The 14,226-nt window shown below is 34.3% G+C and overlaps 1 protein-coding gene across 1 annotated transcript in view; it reads right to left on the bottom strand.

Moving 5' to 3' along the window:
* The window catches only part of LOC149196775 (uncharacterized), a 34,705-nt gene extending 21,405 nt beyond the window's left edge, over positions 1-13,300 (bottom strand). The window contains exons 1-3 of the mRNA XM_089408427.1: positions 12,726-13,300; positions 12,154-12,340; positions 12,009-12,073 (exon numbers count right to left, since the gene is read on the bottom strand). Of these exons, the coding sequence (XP_089264553.1) occupies positions 12,009-12,073; positions 12,154-12,340; positions 12,726-13,264 (791 nt within the window). The 5' untranslated portion in view covers positions 13,265-13,300. The remainder of the gene's footprint in view (positions 1-12,008; positions 12,074-12,153; positions 12,341-12,725) is intronic.
* Between the last annotated feature and the right edge of the window lie 926 nt (positions 13,301-14,226).

Below are 14,226 nucleotides of genomic sequence, written 5' to 3'. Positions count from 1 at the left end.
GAAGGAAAAATTATATTGGAACTGGAAGTAGTCACAGAAACAAGAACTCGACACTACGAAATCGATCAATTTCAAAGTATCTTATCAAGTGGAAGAACTTATCCATTGAAGATTCCACATGGGAGGATGAGAATTTTATGCAGAAGTATCCAGAACTACTCAAGAGTTGAGGACAACGGTTTTTTGAAGGAGAGGGGCATGTTGGGTCCCTATAATACTAGTGATTACCCCATTACTATTGTAGTTATACCCCTTATTTATATTGTTGTGCCCCTATTACCCCCATATTGTTATTTCTGTGCCCCATAGAATCCCTCTATTGTTATTTTTGTGGCTTTATATTATTATTGTTAGGTCGGCTGGATTATATTGTGACTCCTTAGACTCCTATATAGAAAAGAGGTTTTTTCATTTGAATCATCTAAGAATTGTTCATTTATGTAATGTAAAGGAGGTTGTCCCCTTGAAGAGGCTGAATTCTAAGGCGTTGATCTATATTTTCTATCTTTTCTTGAGCTGGTTTCATAACAGTGAGGGTCCAAGTGGAATAGGCTAGTGGCCACCAACATCTACCTTGATCAATCCTTTGCTCTTAAGAAGCAATGTTCCCCATTGCGTTGAGTTCCTCCATGATATGAGGAAACTTCTGTTGAACTTGTTCCTTAGTGAGCCATTTCCTTGGTGAAGGAGTTGGCCTACTTTGACAACTTGATATAGTTGTATCCTCTATTGACGAGTGTTCTTGATTTGTGTGTCCATGATCTGATCAATTGTGGCATGTTCCATGCAGTCTAGGTTGAGCTCTATTGGTGTAAGCTGTTCTGCAATGTCAGATGTGTCCAACAATGGTGGAAAGTATGGTCGAAGGCGATATCCATTGAACACTGAATGCAGACCAAGGAACAGTGGGATGCTTAGCTCAAAGGCATTGTCCCTGATGGCCTTGATGACAATGTATGGCCCATATCGAAGTGGGTGAAGCTTGCGGTGGGTCCAGTAAGCCGCTCCTTCTACAAATGTAGCCAAACTTTGTCGCCTACTTGGAATTTGTGTGGAACTCGATGCTAATCATGGTGCTGTCTGTACTTAGCATTTGATCTGTTCAATATATCATGGACATATTGGTGAATGTGTTGAATGCACTCAATGAAGTTATTAGCCCTTTCACCTTCGGACTGCATGTGAGCCGAATCTACCCGAGTCTCTACAAAGGGTATGCCCACATCAATGGGGCATAATGGCTGAAATCTTAGCCCTACCTAGATGGGGTTGTGGCCTATTGAGCTCCGGAGAGCTCTAGTGTATCTCCGTTGGACATAGGGGAGACTTTCATGCCATGTGCATGGATGCTTCAAGTTGTACATGCACAGAATGTGTACGATCATCTTGTTCACACCCTCTATTTGGTCGTCAATTTGAGGATGGAAATTCATGGACTTAGTGAGTTTTGTATCCAGCATTGACCAAAGACATGACCAAAATGCACTCAGGAATCTGTTGTCCCGATCTAAGAAAATGGACTCTAGGATCCCAAAGTGTACCCACACTCTCTCAAAGAAGAGGTTAGCAGTTGCCTCTGTTGTGATACTCTTCTTGCAGGCTGCCATGATGGCCTTCTTAGAGAATCTATCGATGACCACAAAAACGCAATCATTGTTGTGCTTAGTAAAATGATGGTCCAACATGTAATCCATGGAAACAGATTCCCAAGGCCGACTATGAGTAGGTAGAGGAGTATACAGGCCTTTCTTCTTGATGGTTGGTTTGGAAATGGCGCAGGTGGTGCGGGATCTAATGTACTTCACAACATCTTGACGAAGTTTCAGCCAATAAAAATACTTTTGTAATACCACCACGGTTTTCTCTACTCTGAAATGTCGAACAACCCGACTATAGTGCACCTCCCAAAGCATATTGGCACACTCACTTGAAGGAACACATATGTGTCCTAAGTGGCATAATGGTGCATCTTGAAGGTGAAAATTTATAACTTTCTTCCCTTCCAGGAGTGTCTAGTATATGCTGCTGAATTCTGGATCACTTTTGTAAATATGCAGCCACTCGAATGTCTTGTGCGCTCAGGAGTCACAGTGATTAGCGCCATGACCGGTGGTCAGTGGTCGGTTGAGGCAATCAACTACATTATTGGTGTTGCCTTTATTATACTTAATGTTAAAATGGAACTGTTGCAGATAGGTGGACCATTTCTGATGACGATTATTTTGCAACTTCCCTTGTGTTTGTATGAACTATAGAGGCTGGTGGTTTGTGTGGATGATCGTTTCCTTCCCCAGAATGTAATGCTTCCATTGATGGTAGGCCTACACAATGGAATACATTTCTTTGCCATAAGTGGGGTACTTTCAGACTGTGTCTAAAAGTGTCTCACTGTGGTAAGCCACGGTATGCCTATGTTGAGTAATAACTGCACCATTAACATAGTCAGAGGCATATGTCTCAATTTCAAATGGTTGTTGCAGATCTTGTAATTTGAGCTCGTCCAGAAGGTCATCAATCTACGATATTGGGTACCTATTCTAGATAGTGATCTTGTTCAGCACCTGATAGTCAATACAGAGCCTCCAGGACCCGTCCTTTTTCTATACCAATTCAATCAAACTCCAACATGGTGATGAGCTTGGCCTGATGTGCCCTTTCTATAGTAGTTCCTGAATCTTCCTCATGATCTCATCGTTCTCTAGAATAGAGCATCGATAGATCAGTCCATTGGGGAGCGGCACACCCAAGGTTAAATCGATGGAGTGCTTGACCTGACCGTAAAGGTACCCTTGTGGGTGAGGCGAAAATGTCCTTGTACTCCTCCATGACATTGTCCAGCTATTGCTACTATGGAGAGGAGCCCTGCCTGGAAGCCGTGGCCACAACCTTCTTCTTGCCTTGGAGGCGAATCATAAGGAAAACAAATTCCCTGGTCTGGGAAATAATCTTACTACATTGATTTGCATTGATCAAAGAGATGGCGATACGCGGGGCTACCTCCGGTATCCTGTACAACTTATTAGCCAAAGTAATAATCACACAGCGAGGTCTAGACTCATATAAAACATGTTGCTTCCACGAGTATCGTTGTCCTAAAAATACATCAGAAACTTCAAGAGGAGAAACATCACAAATACCTCATCCATGAAGGGCTTGATGCTATAGGGAAGGCAACACTGCTGGCTGATGTGAAGATATAGTCCTTGGTGAAACCACCAGGTAGTGTACAATTGTGGATGTGCTCTAGTATTTAGGCCCAACCACTTCATGACTTCTGCTAAAATCAGGTTATTTTGGCTCCCATTGTCAACAATGAACTCAAGCATAGAACCCTTCACCCACATTTGTGAGTGGAAGAGATGTTCCCCCTCCTCTGGATCTTCAGGCTCAATTTTTTGGATCTTTATGGTGGCCACGGTGGCACTGGGCTCCTCATCAATGATCTGCTCCCCTTTGTCAATCCCCTTATTGAGTTTTCATTCAAAGTCGGAAACTACATCTGATTCAGAAGCCTTCAGCTCAGCTACCAGTGACTTCTTCGCCCCACACTCGCTTGTATTGTGAGTGGAGCTCTTATGGAACTCACACCATTTTCCCGTATCCTTCTTTTTCCTCGTTGTGTTGTTCTTTACTTGCAACTTCGACAGGTTGTCCTGGGTAGCCCTGCCTTGGCTTGGTCCCTTGTTCTATGGTTTAGGGATGCCTTTTCCTTGCTTTAGATTCGTAGATCCAAAGTCCCACTTCTTTTGTTTAAACTTTTGCTCAATCTTTACAGTGTACCGATACACTGTGCCGAGTGAGGAAATTTCTAGGAACTCCATCTTGTCCTAAATGTACTTGTGTAGACAACTACGGTACTTGAACACCAAATTTTGCTTAGTATCCTTGATACCCCGCTTCGTGCAAAGGGTATGGAAAGTATTTGTGAACTCTGACACATCTTGGTCCCTTCCCTGTTGTAGCATGGTCCACTTTATATATTTATCTTCATAGCTTTCGGCAGGGTAGTATTGTTCCTTGATGGTGTCTCGGAAAGAATTCCAAGTGGGCATAGCTAAAAATAGTGAGGGTTAACTCTCGTCCTTTTTTTCACAGTAGGTTCCCCACCAATCCTTGACGTGTGGGATGGTTGCGAGAAGTGCAAATGTAATCTTTTCCAAATTGGAAAAGTCATGAGCTGAAAATATCCTTCCAATAGATTTAACCATTTATCTATGGCATCTGCATCTATGAGGCCTTCGAATATGGGAATGTCGAAGTTAAATTGTACCTTAAAAGGAGTGGTTCCTCCAGAGTGGTTGTTGGATGAAGATGCATCACCTGTGGTTAGCCGTCAGAGGACCTGGGAAAAGTTATCCATCATCGCATCCCTCTATCACTCAAGGGCTTCTTCGAGCAACATTTTGAAAGGATCTCATGGCCCCTCATCTATCTTTTCTTCTTCCATGGGAGGTCATCAGGTTTTGCAAGGCTAATTCTGCAATGGTTCAACTAGATCGAGCCCTAACTCCTTATACCCTGACCTCTTTGGGGACATCCACAGAAAAACAGAGAAAGAGCATACTGCTCTAATACCACTAGTCCAAACTTAAACAGGAGTGCAACAACTTACAGATATACTCATAAACATAGAGATGTAGTAGAAAAACACCATTTCATTAATAGAAAAATACTGAAATATGCTTACAAACATAATGGAAATAAGGTAGCTCGGGTGATGGTAGCTTATCTCTGAGAAGAGATGTGGCAACTACATGCCTTTGTAGCGAGTTACAATGAGGCTAAAGGTCCTTTTTATTATTGAGCAATAAGAGAAAACCCTAAAGAACCAAAACCCTAACCCAAGGAGATGTAACACCAAGAGTTTATGGGCCCCGTTTGGGTTAGTTGGGAAACCAACTTCCCGGGGTCGTAACTTGGTCATATTATCTTCATTTGACGTGTATGATACCTCATTGGAAAGATCTCTCCGAGGACTAAAACTTCTGATGTGATTACTTGCATGATCACCAAACAAATTTTTCCAAAAAAACGCCGCTTAGGGCATCAAAATAGCTTCGGAAGTTTAAGACCCAAAAAGATGCCAAAAATAGTAAATTGTTTTACAATTAAGGAAACTGAAAAACTAAAAGAAACAATGGTGAGGGTCCAAGTGGAATAGGTGGGTGGCCACCAATATCCACCTAGATCATATATACAGAGGATTGTCCCTCCTTTAGGCTGACTTGAGGACAGTACGCTGACTTCACTTCTTTTGCATCGAAATTGCTTCTTTGTTGATGTCGTTGTATGGACAGGACTTTGACTTTGCTTGGAGAGATATTCTTTGACTCTTATACAAATATAAACATGGTGTAATATGCCCTTGAGGTATTCAACATTTTCTTTTGACTCTTTGACTCACCTATAGCACTTTAACATATGCTAGACCTATTTCAATGAGAAAGAAACTCATTGATAAATATAACAAAAATAATATTTCTTTTCTTGAATAAATACAAATATCAAAAGTAAATTTATGAAGACCGAACCTAGCTACACTTTCTTCAACACCATTCAAGCACAACAAAAACAAACATCAAGTAACACCGTCAACAAATAATATGACAACATCACACAGTCAATCAAGTGCTTCTCCAAGCACACCACAAAGACCCACAACATCATCTACTTCAAGAGAAACACTAAGTGACATGTGAAACCCATCTTCTGCAAGCATAAGAAGACTAAAATTCTGAAATTTAAATGAAATTTATTAGCAAGATGAAGTTGGTAGTAGCATTAGTCTGAATTCCTTATTTGCATTATTTTGTCATGTAGATGACCCAATCCATTTTGAAGATGCAGTCAAAGAAGAAAAATGGGTTGCAGCAATGGAGGAAGAAATAGAAGCAATAGAAAAGAATGACACATGGGAGTTAGTGAACCTTCATCAAGGAAAAGAGTCATTGGAGTGAAGTGGGCCTATAAGACCAAGAGAAATACTGAGGGGAGGATTGAAAGGCATAAAGTGAGGCTCGCTGTAAAAGGATACACACAACAACATGGAAGAGATTATGTAGAGACATTTGCACGAGTCACAAGGATGGAGACAGTGCGTACGATGGTGTTGATTATCGCACAACATAAATCGAAAGTGTATCAATGGACGTAAAACCAATGTTCTTGAATGGAGTGTTGAAAGAGGAAGTATATGTTGCACAACCACTAGTTTATGAGGTATAAGGCCTAGAAGATAAGGTTTATAGGTTGAGGAAAGATATTTATGGGCTGAATCAAGCACCGCATGCATGGCATAGTAGGATAGATGCTTACTTGTTGGAAAATGGCTTCGACAAATGTGATGGAGAGCCTACTCTCTACATCAAAGAGAATGAAGGTAAGATTCTTATTGTTGTCTTATATGTAGATGATTTAATTTTTACAGGTAATGACGATTTCCTCATTGCTCACTTCAAAGAAGTCATGAAAAGTGAATTTGAAATAACTGACTTGGTGCTGTTAAGATATTTTTTTGGCATAGAAGTGAAGCAAATAGAAAATGGAATTTTATATTTCTCAAGCAAAGTATGTAGCAGACATTTTGGGGAGGTTTAATATGCAGAACAACAAGCCCGCACCAACTCCAAGTGTCATGGGTTGAAGTTGAGCCAAGAAGATTTCAACAATAATGTCAATTTGACATTATCCAAAAGTATGGTAGGCAACTTGATGTATTTAACCGCCACTAGGCTAGATATAATGTACATAGTGAGTTTGGTGTTGAGGTTCACGTAGACACCCGAGGAGATGCATTGGCAAGTAGCAAAAATGATTCTAAGGTATGTCAATGGGACTAAAGAGTATGGTATTTTTTGCACCGAAACAAACCATTTTATGCTGGTTGGTTACACTGACAGTGATTGGTTAGGAAGTGTCAATGAAAGAAAGAGAACATCAGGATACATTTTTCATTTTGGTTCTAGAGTCATTTTATGGGCCTCCAAGAAGCAACCAATACTGTCATTGTCAACAGTAGAAGTTGAATATGTCACCACAACAACAACAACGTGTCAGACAGTTTGGATGAAAAATATGTTGAGGGATCTATGCCATGACCAAGAGGGAACAACAACTATCTTCTGTGACAACACTTCCACAATTTCACTATCAAAGAACTCTATTTTTCACAAGAGGACCAAGCAAATTGATGTTAAATATCATTTTATTAGAGAGTTAATTAACAATGGTGAAATTGTGTTGCAACACTACAGGTCACAAGAACAGCTCGCTGATATTTTCACAAAGCGATTAGAAAATGAAAATTTTGTTCATCTCGTTTGGGAATTCTAAATGGCAGTAGTTGTGATTAATGGGGAGTGTTGGAAAATTACTCCCAACCACCGCACTAAACACATTGACAATAGTCATACTTCTCAGATGGATTTTTTCAGGTTGCAGATTTGTTTGCAAGGAGAAGGATGGGCAGGAGTACGAGTTCCCCGTTTGGGAACACATGAGACCATTCCACAACACAGGTCAAGCATTTAAGAACCAATGTGAATTTAATGTAGGGTTGGTAATTAAGTATGATCAAATATTTACTGCACAAGTGAAATATGTACTCCGCAACATAGATAGATATGAACAATCACCCATCCTATCTCTTAATGTTTTGTTCATTGATGCACTGATGTGTCAAAAATGTATGCTTTTGAAAAATATGGATGTAGAAGGTTTTTTTTGCATAGTCAAGGAGTTGAGAGGGTGTAACTCAGAGGAAAAGAAAGAAAATAATGGAGAAAATATTGGTGGGTGAGTGAAAACAACAATTACTGTTTTACTTAGAGTTACTCCACAACCCTTGGTGAAGTGTAAATCTCCGCAAACTTTTATTTTATTTATGAAGGATGAAGGAGACCTAGCCTCCATATGATAAAAATAAAAAATAAAAATTATGTTCTAAATAGAAAAATAATGTTGGCTATAATTAAAAAAATTAATATAATGTAAAGTAATTAGAAGCAAAAAGAAAAAAATCTTGTGCTTTTCAAAGATATTTCAACAAGAGATTTAAATAAGCTATTTAAAGATCTATGTTAATTAATTTAAAATTTTACGGTTAAAATGTTTATTTGGTCCTATATATATTCTATTTAGCACTCAAAAATACAATTTAAATAATAAAAAATAACAACATATTTTACTCTTAAGAAGCTTGCATTTGAAGAAATTTGATCTCTTTATACTAGTATTTTTTCAGTTAAAGAAATTGTGCCTAGAGCATCTTTTATGCATACATAGTCCTGCATGCAAGACTGGACTACATGACCTACAAAGACCAAACCTCTCCACCTAACCATTAAACCACTTCCTCAAAACTACTAAATAATATGTACAACAAAAAAAATTAAAAAACTTTAATACTATATACTTTATGTGAAAAAAATAAAAAATTATATTATATATTCTCTTACAAGCTTATACTCTCCCATAACATTACTATATTTACCATATTTGAAAATTCTACATATACAAGATTGAATTGTCAAAAGTATAGTTCTTAACATACTCTCTATGCTAGATCTAGAAGATTGAGTTGTGAACAGTATATTTCTTACCGGATGAATTAAATGTGAATGTCAGCTTAGCGGATTTTTGTCAGCCTCTAAATATGGAACTTAATATCAGATTACTAAAATTTGCCATGATCTGTCCAATAACTTCTTTTTCAATGCAATATCTTCGAAATGAATGGTCAAAACTATAATTGTTACAGGTTGCCGAACATTTAGGCCAAGTTAACATCCGTTCGGCGGATTTGGGTTAGACTCCAAATATCGAATCAGATTAGCAGATTCCGGCCAGATTCCAAATATCAAGGGAAGTGAATGCCAGAACTGTCACAACGATTGCTCGTGGACGGACACAGGTCCATGAAATGGGTAATTTGCTTCGTAATAATGGGTGTACTATATTCTCAAGAACTAGTAGTTTGGAATACTATGGAATTTAGGTTTTGGGCCTGTTTAAATTTTAAGATGAGATGAGTTTTTTTTGGTTGTTTTTATTAAAACAGATTCATAGATTTTTTTTTTAGTGTGATCTCATTTGGTTGGTTTCCTTTTAAACTTATTACTAATTTGAATTCTAATTTGAATGGAGGGAAATGTTAGTTTGAAAATTTAATTTTAATTTTGGCTTACATGATTTTAATATATCATTGATTCATTATAATAAAAGCAATAATTAATATATATATATAGATTACATGAATTTGGAGTAATTATTGTCAAACTTTAAATAAAAGAGATATTTTTTTCTTCTTCCTATTATATATTTAGAAAAAATCAACTCCCTAAAATATTTAGAATATAATTAAGATTTCTATTACCACTTATCTAGCTTCTCAACTCCCTAAAATATTTAGAATATAATTAAGATTTCTATTACCACTTATCTAGCTTTTAGAATTTTTTTTTTGAGTTAGTAAAATTTATAAATATGAACAAATTCGGATATATATATATATAAAATAGTAATACAATGGTTTAATTAATATATATTTTTTAACATTTAAATTAATTTTTTAAATAAATTAAAAATAACAAAAATAAAATATTATAATTATTTTATAATTCAATAAAATTATAATTTTTAATAATTATTATTAAATGTCAAAACAAATTAAGAAATAAATAGTTGATTTTTTATTAATTTATTTCATTAAAATATATATTTTAATTAATTAATTATTAATTCATTTCATTAAAATATATATTAAAATCTTCTTCCTATTATATATTTAGAAACAATCAATTCCCTAAAATATCTAGATTATAATTAGGTGTTCTGTTACACTTATCTAGCTCTGTTACCACTTATCTAGCTTTTAGATACTTTTTTAGAGGTACTAAAACTTACAAGTATGAATAAATTCAAATATATGTATAATAGTAATATAATGGTTTAATTAATATATATTTTTTAACATTTAGATTAATTGTTTAAATAAATTAAAAATTATAAAATTAAAATATTATAATTATTTTATAATTCAATAAAATTATAATTTTTAATAATTATTATTAAATTTGAAAATAAATTAATAAATAAATAATTGATTTTTTTTATTAACTTATTTCATTAAAATATATATTTTAATTATTCATTTATTAATTCATTTCATTAAAATATATATTAAAAATACATTTAAAAAAATAGTTGACTTTTTTAAAATTTCTATTTTTATTTTAAACACTTTCAGCAATTAAATTTACTAAATTAAAAATATCCATATATTTCTATTTTAAACACTTTCAACAATTAACACTTTCAACAATTAAATTTACTAAATTAAAAATATCCATATAATTTAATAGTCATTATATCTAAATTGCATAAGCATTAAATTCAAAATCTGTGAAAATTAGAAATTCCTATAAAAGTGATGAATATTGTTAGTAAATAATATAAATTTAATAATAAATTAAAGATATTGTATACTATTTTATAATATTGTTTATGGATTGATGAGAGGATTTTATGTTTTATATTATTGTTTATAGATTGATGATAATAGTTTATATTTAGGATTCATTAAAAGTTTAAATGAAAATTTTACTAAATAAAAAAAAGTCACATAATTTTGTAGCCATTTTATAATATTGTTTATGGATTGATGAGAGGATTTTATGTTTTATATTATTGTTTATAGATTGATGATAATAGTTTATATTTAGGATTCATTAAAAGTTTAAATGAAAATTTTACTAAATAAAAAAAAGTCACATAATTTTGTAGCGATTATATCTAAATTACATAAGCACTAAATTAAAAAAATCTATCAAAATTAGAAATTCCTATAAAAAGTGAGAAGTGTTGTTATAAATTTAATAATAAATTTAAAATTTTGTATAGTATTTTATAATATTGTTTATGGATTGACTAGAGTATTTTATGTTGTATATTATTATTTATAGATGGAGGATAGTAGTTTATATTTGAGATTTATTAAAAGTTTAAAAGGAATTATAATATTGAGAAAAAGATAGATGAAGATGGCTAATTATGGATTTCAAAATAATTAAATTTTTGAATATATAAATTTAAAAACTTGTTTTCAATGTTTTAATTATTCTTATTATTTGATATGGATGTGAAATTCCCCATTGATATATTTTAAAAGTGATAGAGAAAAATAAAACATATACACAATAATTTTATGCTTTATAATCTGAAAATTAAAGCTAACTTATAATATTTTACCCTATATACTATTCAGTGCATTGTTGTATTTGAGAAAACAAAGTTATATAAAGTTTAGTTGTAATTGATGAAAGAGGAGATTTTGGAATATTACTTCAAATTCTAAGCAAAACCATTTTTAACTCAAGCCGGAATGACAAAACTATTTTTAATTCAAGTGGTAACTACATAAGAAAGCCTTAACAAACTATTAATAATAATATATTTAAAATTAAAATCAAATTTTCATGTAAAAGAAAACCAAAATATTATAGAAAGATAATTAACTTTAACTTAAGAAATCAAAATATGAAAAAGATAAACATAAATATAAATTTATATAACACATTTCAAAGTAAGAATTTATATCTTTGTAATGGTTGGAAAAAATAAGTTCATCTCCATTTCCTAGGGTCAATGTTGTGAGTAAGTAAAATTAAGAAGGTTTTTCCAGTTATTGCAAGAGAAAAGTATATTGTGGTACTTATTGGACTAAGTGATTCACTAGATTTATTTAAAATATTTCCAGGGGAAAGAATTTCTAAATTATTTTCTCATGAGAAGTTAAAATTATTTTGTTTCTTAATTTAAAAATTAAAATAAAAAAATTTAAAAATCAGTTTTTTTTTAAAGAGAGATCAAAAATATCTTGTCCCTGATTTTAAAAAATTAAAATATTTGAAAATCATTTTTTTTTAAATTAAAAATATCTTGCTTCTGATTTAAAAATAAAAATAAAAAAATTATCCAATTCAATTAATTATTTTAGTACAGGTAATTACCTATGATGACACTGCTTTGACAATCTCGAGGCTGGAAACCCTTCTCGCATCTCCTTACCCCAATTCTACATACAATAATCACAGACATCACATATTGAAATTCCATGCAAAACCTGATGGGAATTCAGACACTTCGATGTTCTACCTGAGCATAAAGACGACCGTTCCAGTTGGGCTTCTTCTTGCACTTCATAAGATCCCGCCTCACAGCAGCCAGGGTGGGATTCCCTTTCCAGTAGGCCGTTGGATGTCTGTCCTCCCACTTTATTTCTCGGCTCCCGTTCACAATCTCCTTCACTAATGTTTCCCAGGTTGGTTTTCGTATCTCAGCCCTGCAAGAAAGTAAAAATTGCTTTCAAATTCTACATCCCAGGTTCGCAAGAAGGTAGAAATTACTTAAATTCCAGTATCAGGAAATAAACTCAAGTATTAATCAGTTACAGTAGAGTATTTAGTAATTAAATGACTGCGTAGATGAGTCTGTTGTCTCATAAACAAACACATCTCCAATACCAATTTGATATCTAATTAGACCAATAAACAAATCTCAAATACCAATTTGATATCTAATTTCAAAGTGACTTTAAAATTAAATGATTATTATTATTATATACAGGATATATACCATTCAACACCATCTAACTAATAACTACCTTGTCCAAAACTTTTTTTCCGAATACCCATTAGGAGTGTGCTCTGCGGGGTATTCAAACTTACCATCCCCAGAAAGACCAATCTGGAAACGCAATATCAAAAGAATCTTCGGTTCCGCAATAATGAAACAGTGGTGGAGGAGACTTGGCCGGATCACTATAATGGGCTCGTTTCAAAACGGGTTTGTCTTCACAATTGAACATCAAGTCCAAGTCGGGAACCATTTGGGGATAGAATTTCAGCAACTGTGCAATTCCCCATATTGTAAACAGATCTCTGGTCTGAAAAGACTTTCGATACGATTCCACATACATCCTGCCATTAACAATAGTCAGCCTGAAATATGCAAATTTCTTTGCAGCTTCCACCATATCCGACGTAATTCCAGTCTTGACCCAGGGCTTCATGTCCCGGCGAATCCACTTGAAATAAAAGGGGCACGAGGTGGCCTCATGGTCATAACTTGGGTTCCTCAGAACTTGAAGCCACGATGGCGAACACATGGCGCTGGGCGAACACTTCAGCAATTCATGGGTCTTCGCTATTCTCTGCCAGATGGGGGCGTTCATTGTCTCGTTTTGATTCGAAAGTGGCCGGAACATATTGGTGTCCACAATCGCTCGTTCCTCCCATAGGTGATCAGACTGTTGAGATCAAAGTTCACTTCATGGTTATAATAGAATTTTCATATAGAAAAATCTTCTGATAAAGTGAAAAATCTCAGATCAAAATTAATCATACCCATCGGTTGAGAAGGAAGATGAGCAGGGCTACAATCAGCAAAAGCAACAGCGCTGATCTAAATCCAACCGTAATTAATCTACCTCTCATTTTATCTCCGATCCCTTCTGCCATTTTTGTTGCGTCGTTTCGCCGAGGAATCCTTTCGCTCACAACATCATTAGTTGCACATGCAAGGACAGACCAGTCGAGCGGACTCTCCTTCCCCGGGACAAATCGATCCGGAGGAATGAGGGCATACTTCAAGTACAAATGAGATGAGCTGAAAGCCACAATTAATACAACAGCCAGTTTTTCGGTTGTTCTACCACCCAATTCGTTAGCGGATGTCAAAAAGATAATTTAATTTTGTATTATGTCACACTCTAAATCACATCTTTTATATAAAAGCTTCGAAAGTCAAAGGGTCATTTCAATAGTGGCTTTACAAATGCACGGGAAATTCTAAATCACATCTTTTATATAAATGCTTCGGGTCGAATGGTCATTTGAATAGTGGTTTTACAAATACAATTTTATTGTGAATGTAGAGGATTCTAATCACAATAAAAGTTCTTTTTTTAAGATGAAAAAAGATATCTTCGTATGTGTAAGTTACATATTTTTTATGGCATTGTATCTTAAACAGTAGCAGTACAAAGATATATATTTGAGTAAATCTGCATCATGCATCAAAAATATCTTTATATCCAATCCAAGAAACAAAATCTATTCTATACTAATTATGGGATGTGAGATATATCTTAATAATTAAGTATAGTATGTTTAGCAGATGATAGACAATATGTATCGCATTTGTATTTTTCATTACTTTTAGAACAAA

Source organism: Pinus tabuliformis, chromosome 2_2 (assembly GCF_031772625.1).
Source record: "Pinus tabuliformis cultivar Carrire ecotype Pingquan chromosome 2_2, CPIR1, whole genome shotgun sequence".
Taxonomy (NCBI): domain Eukaryota; kingdom Viridiplantae; phylum Streptophyta; class Pinopsida; order Pinales; family Pinaceae; genus Pinus; species Pinus tabuliformis.
The sequence above is the reverse complement of the archived record's forward strand: the minus strand, read 5'-3'. Positions and strand labels throughout refer to the sequence as shown.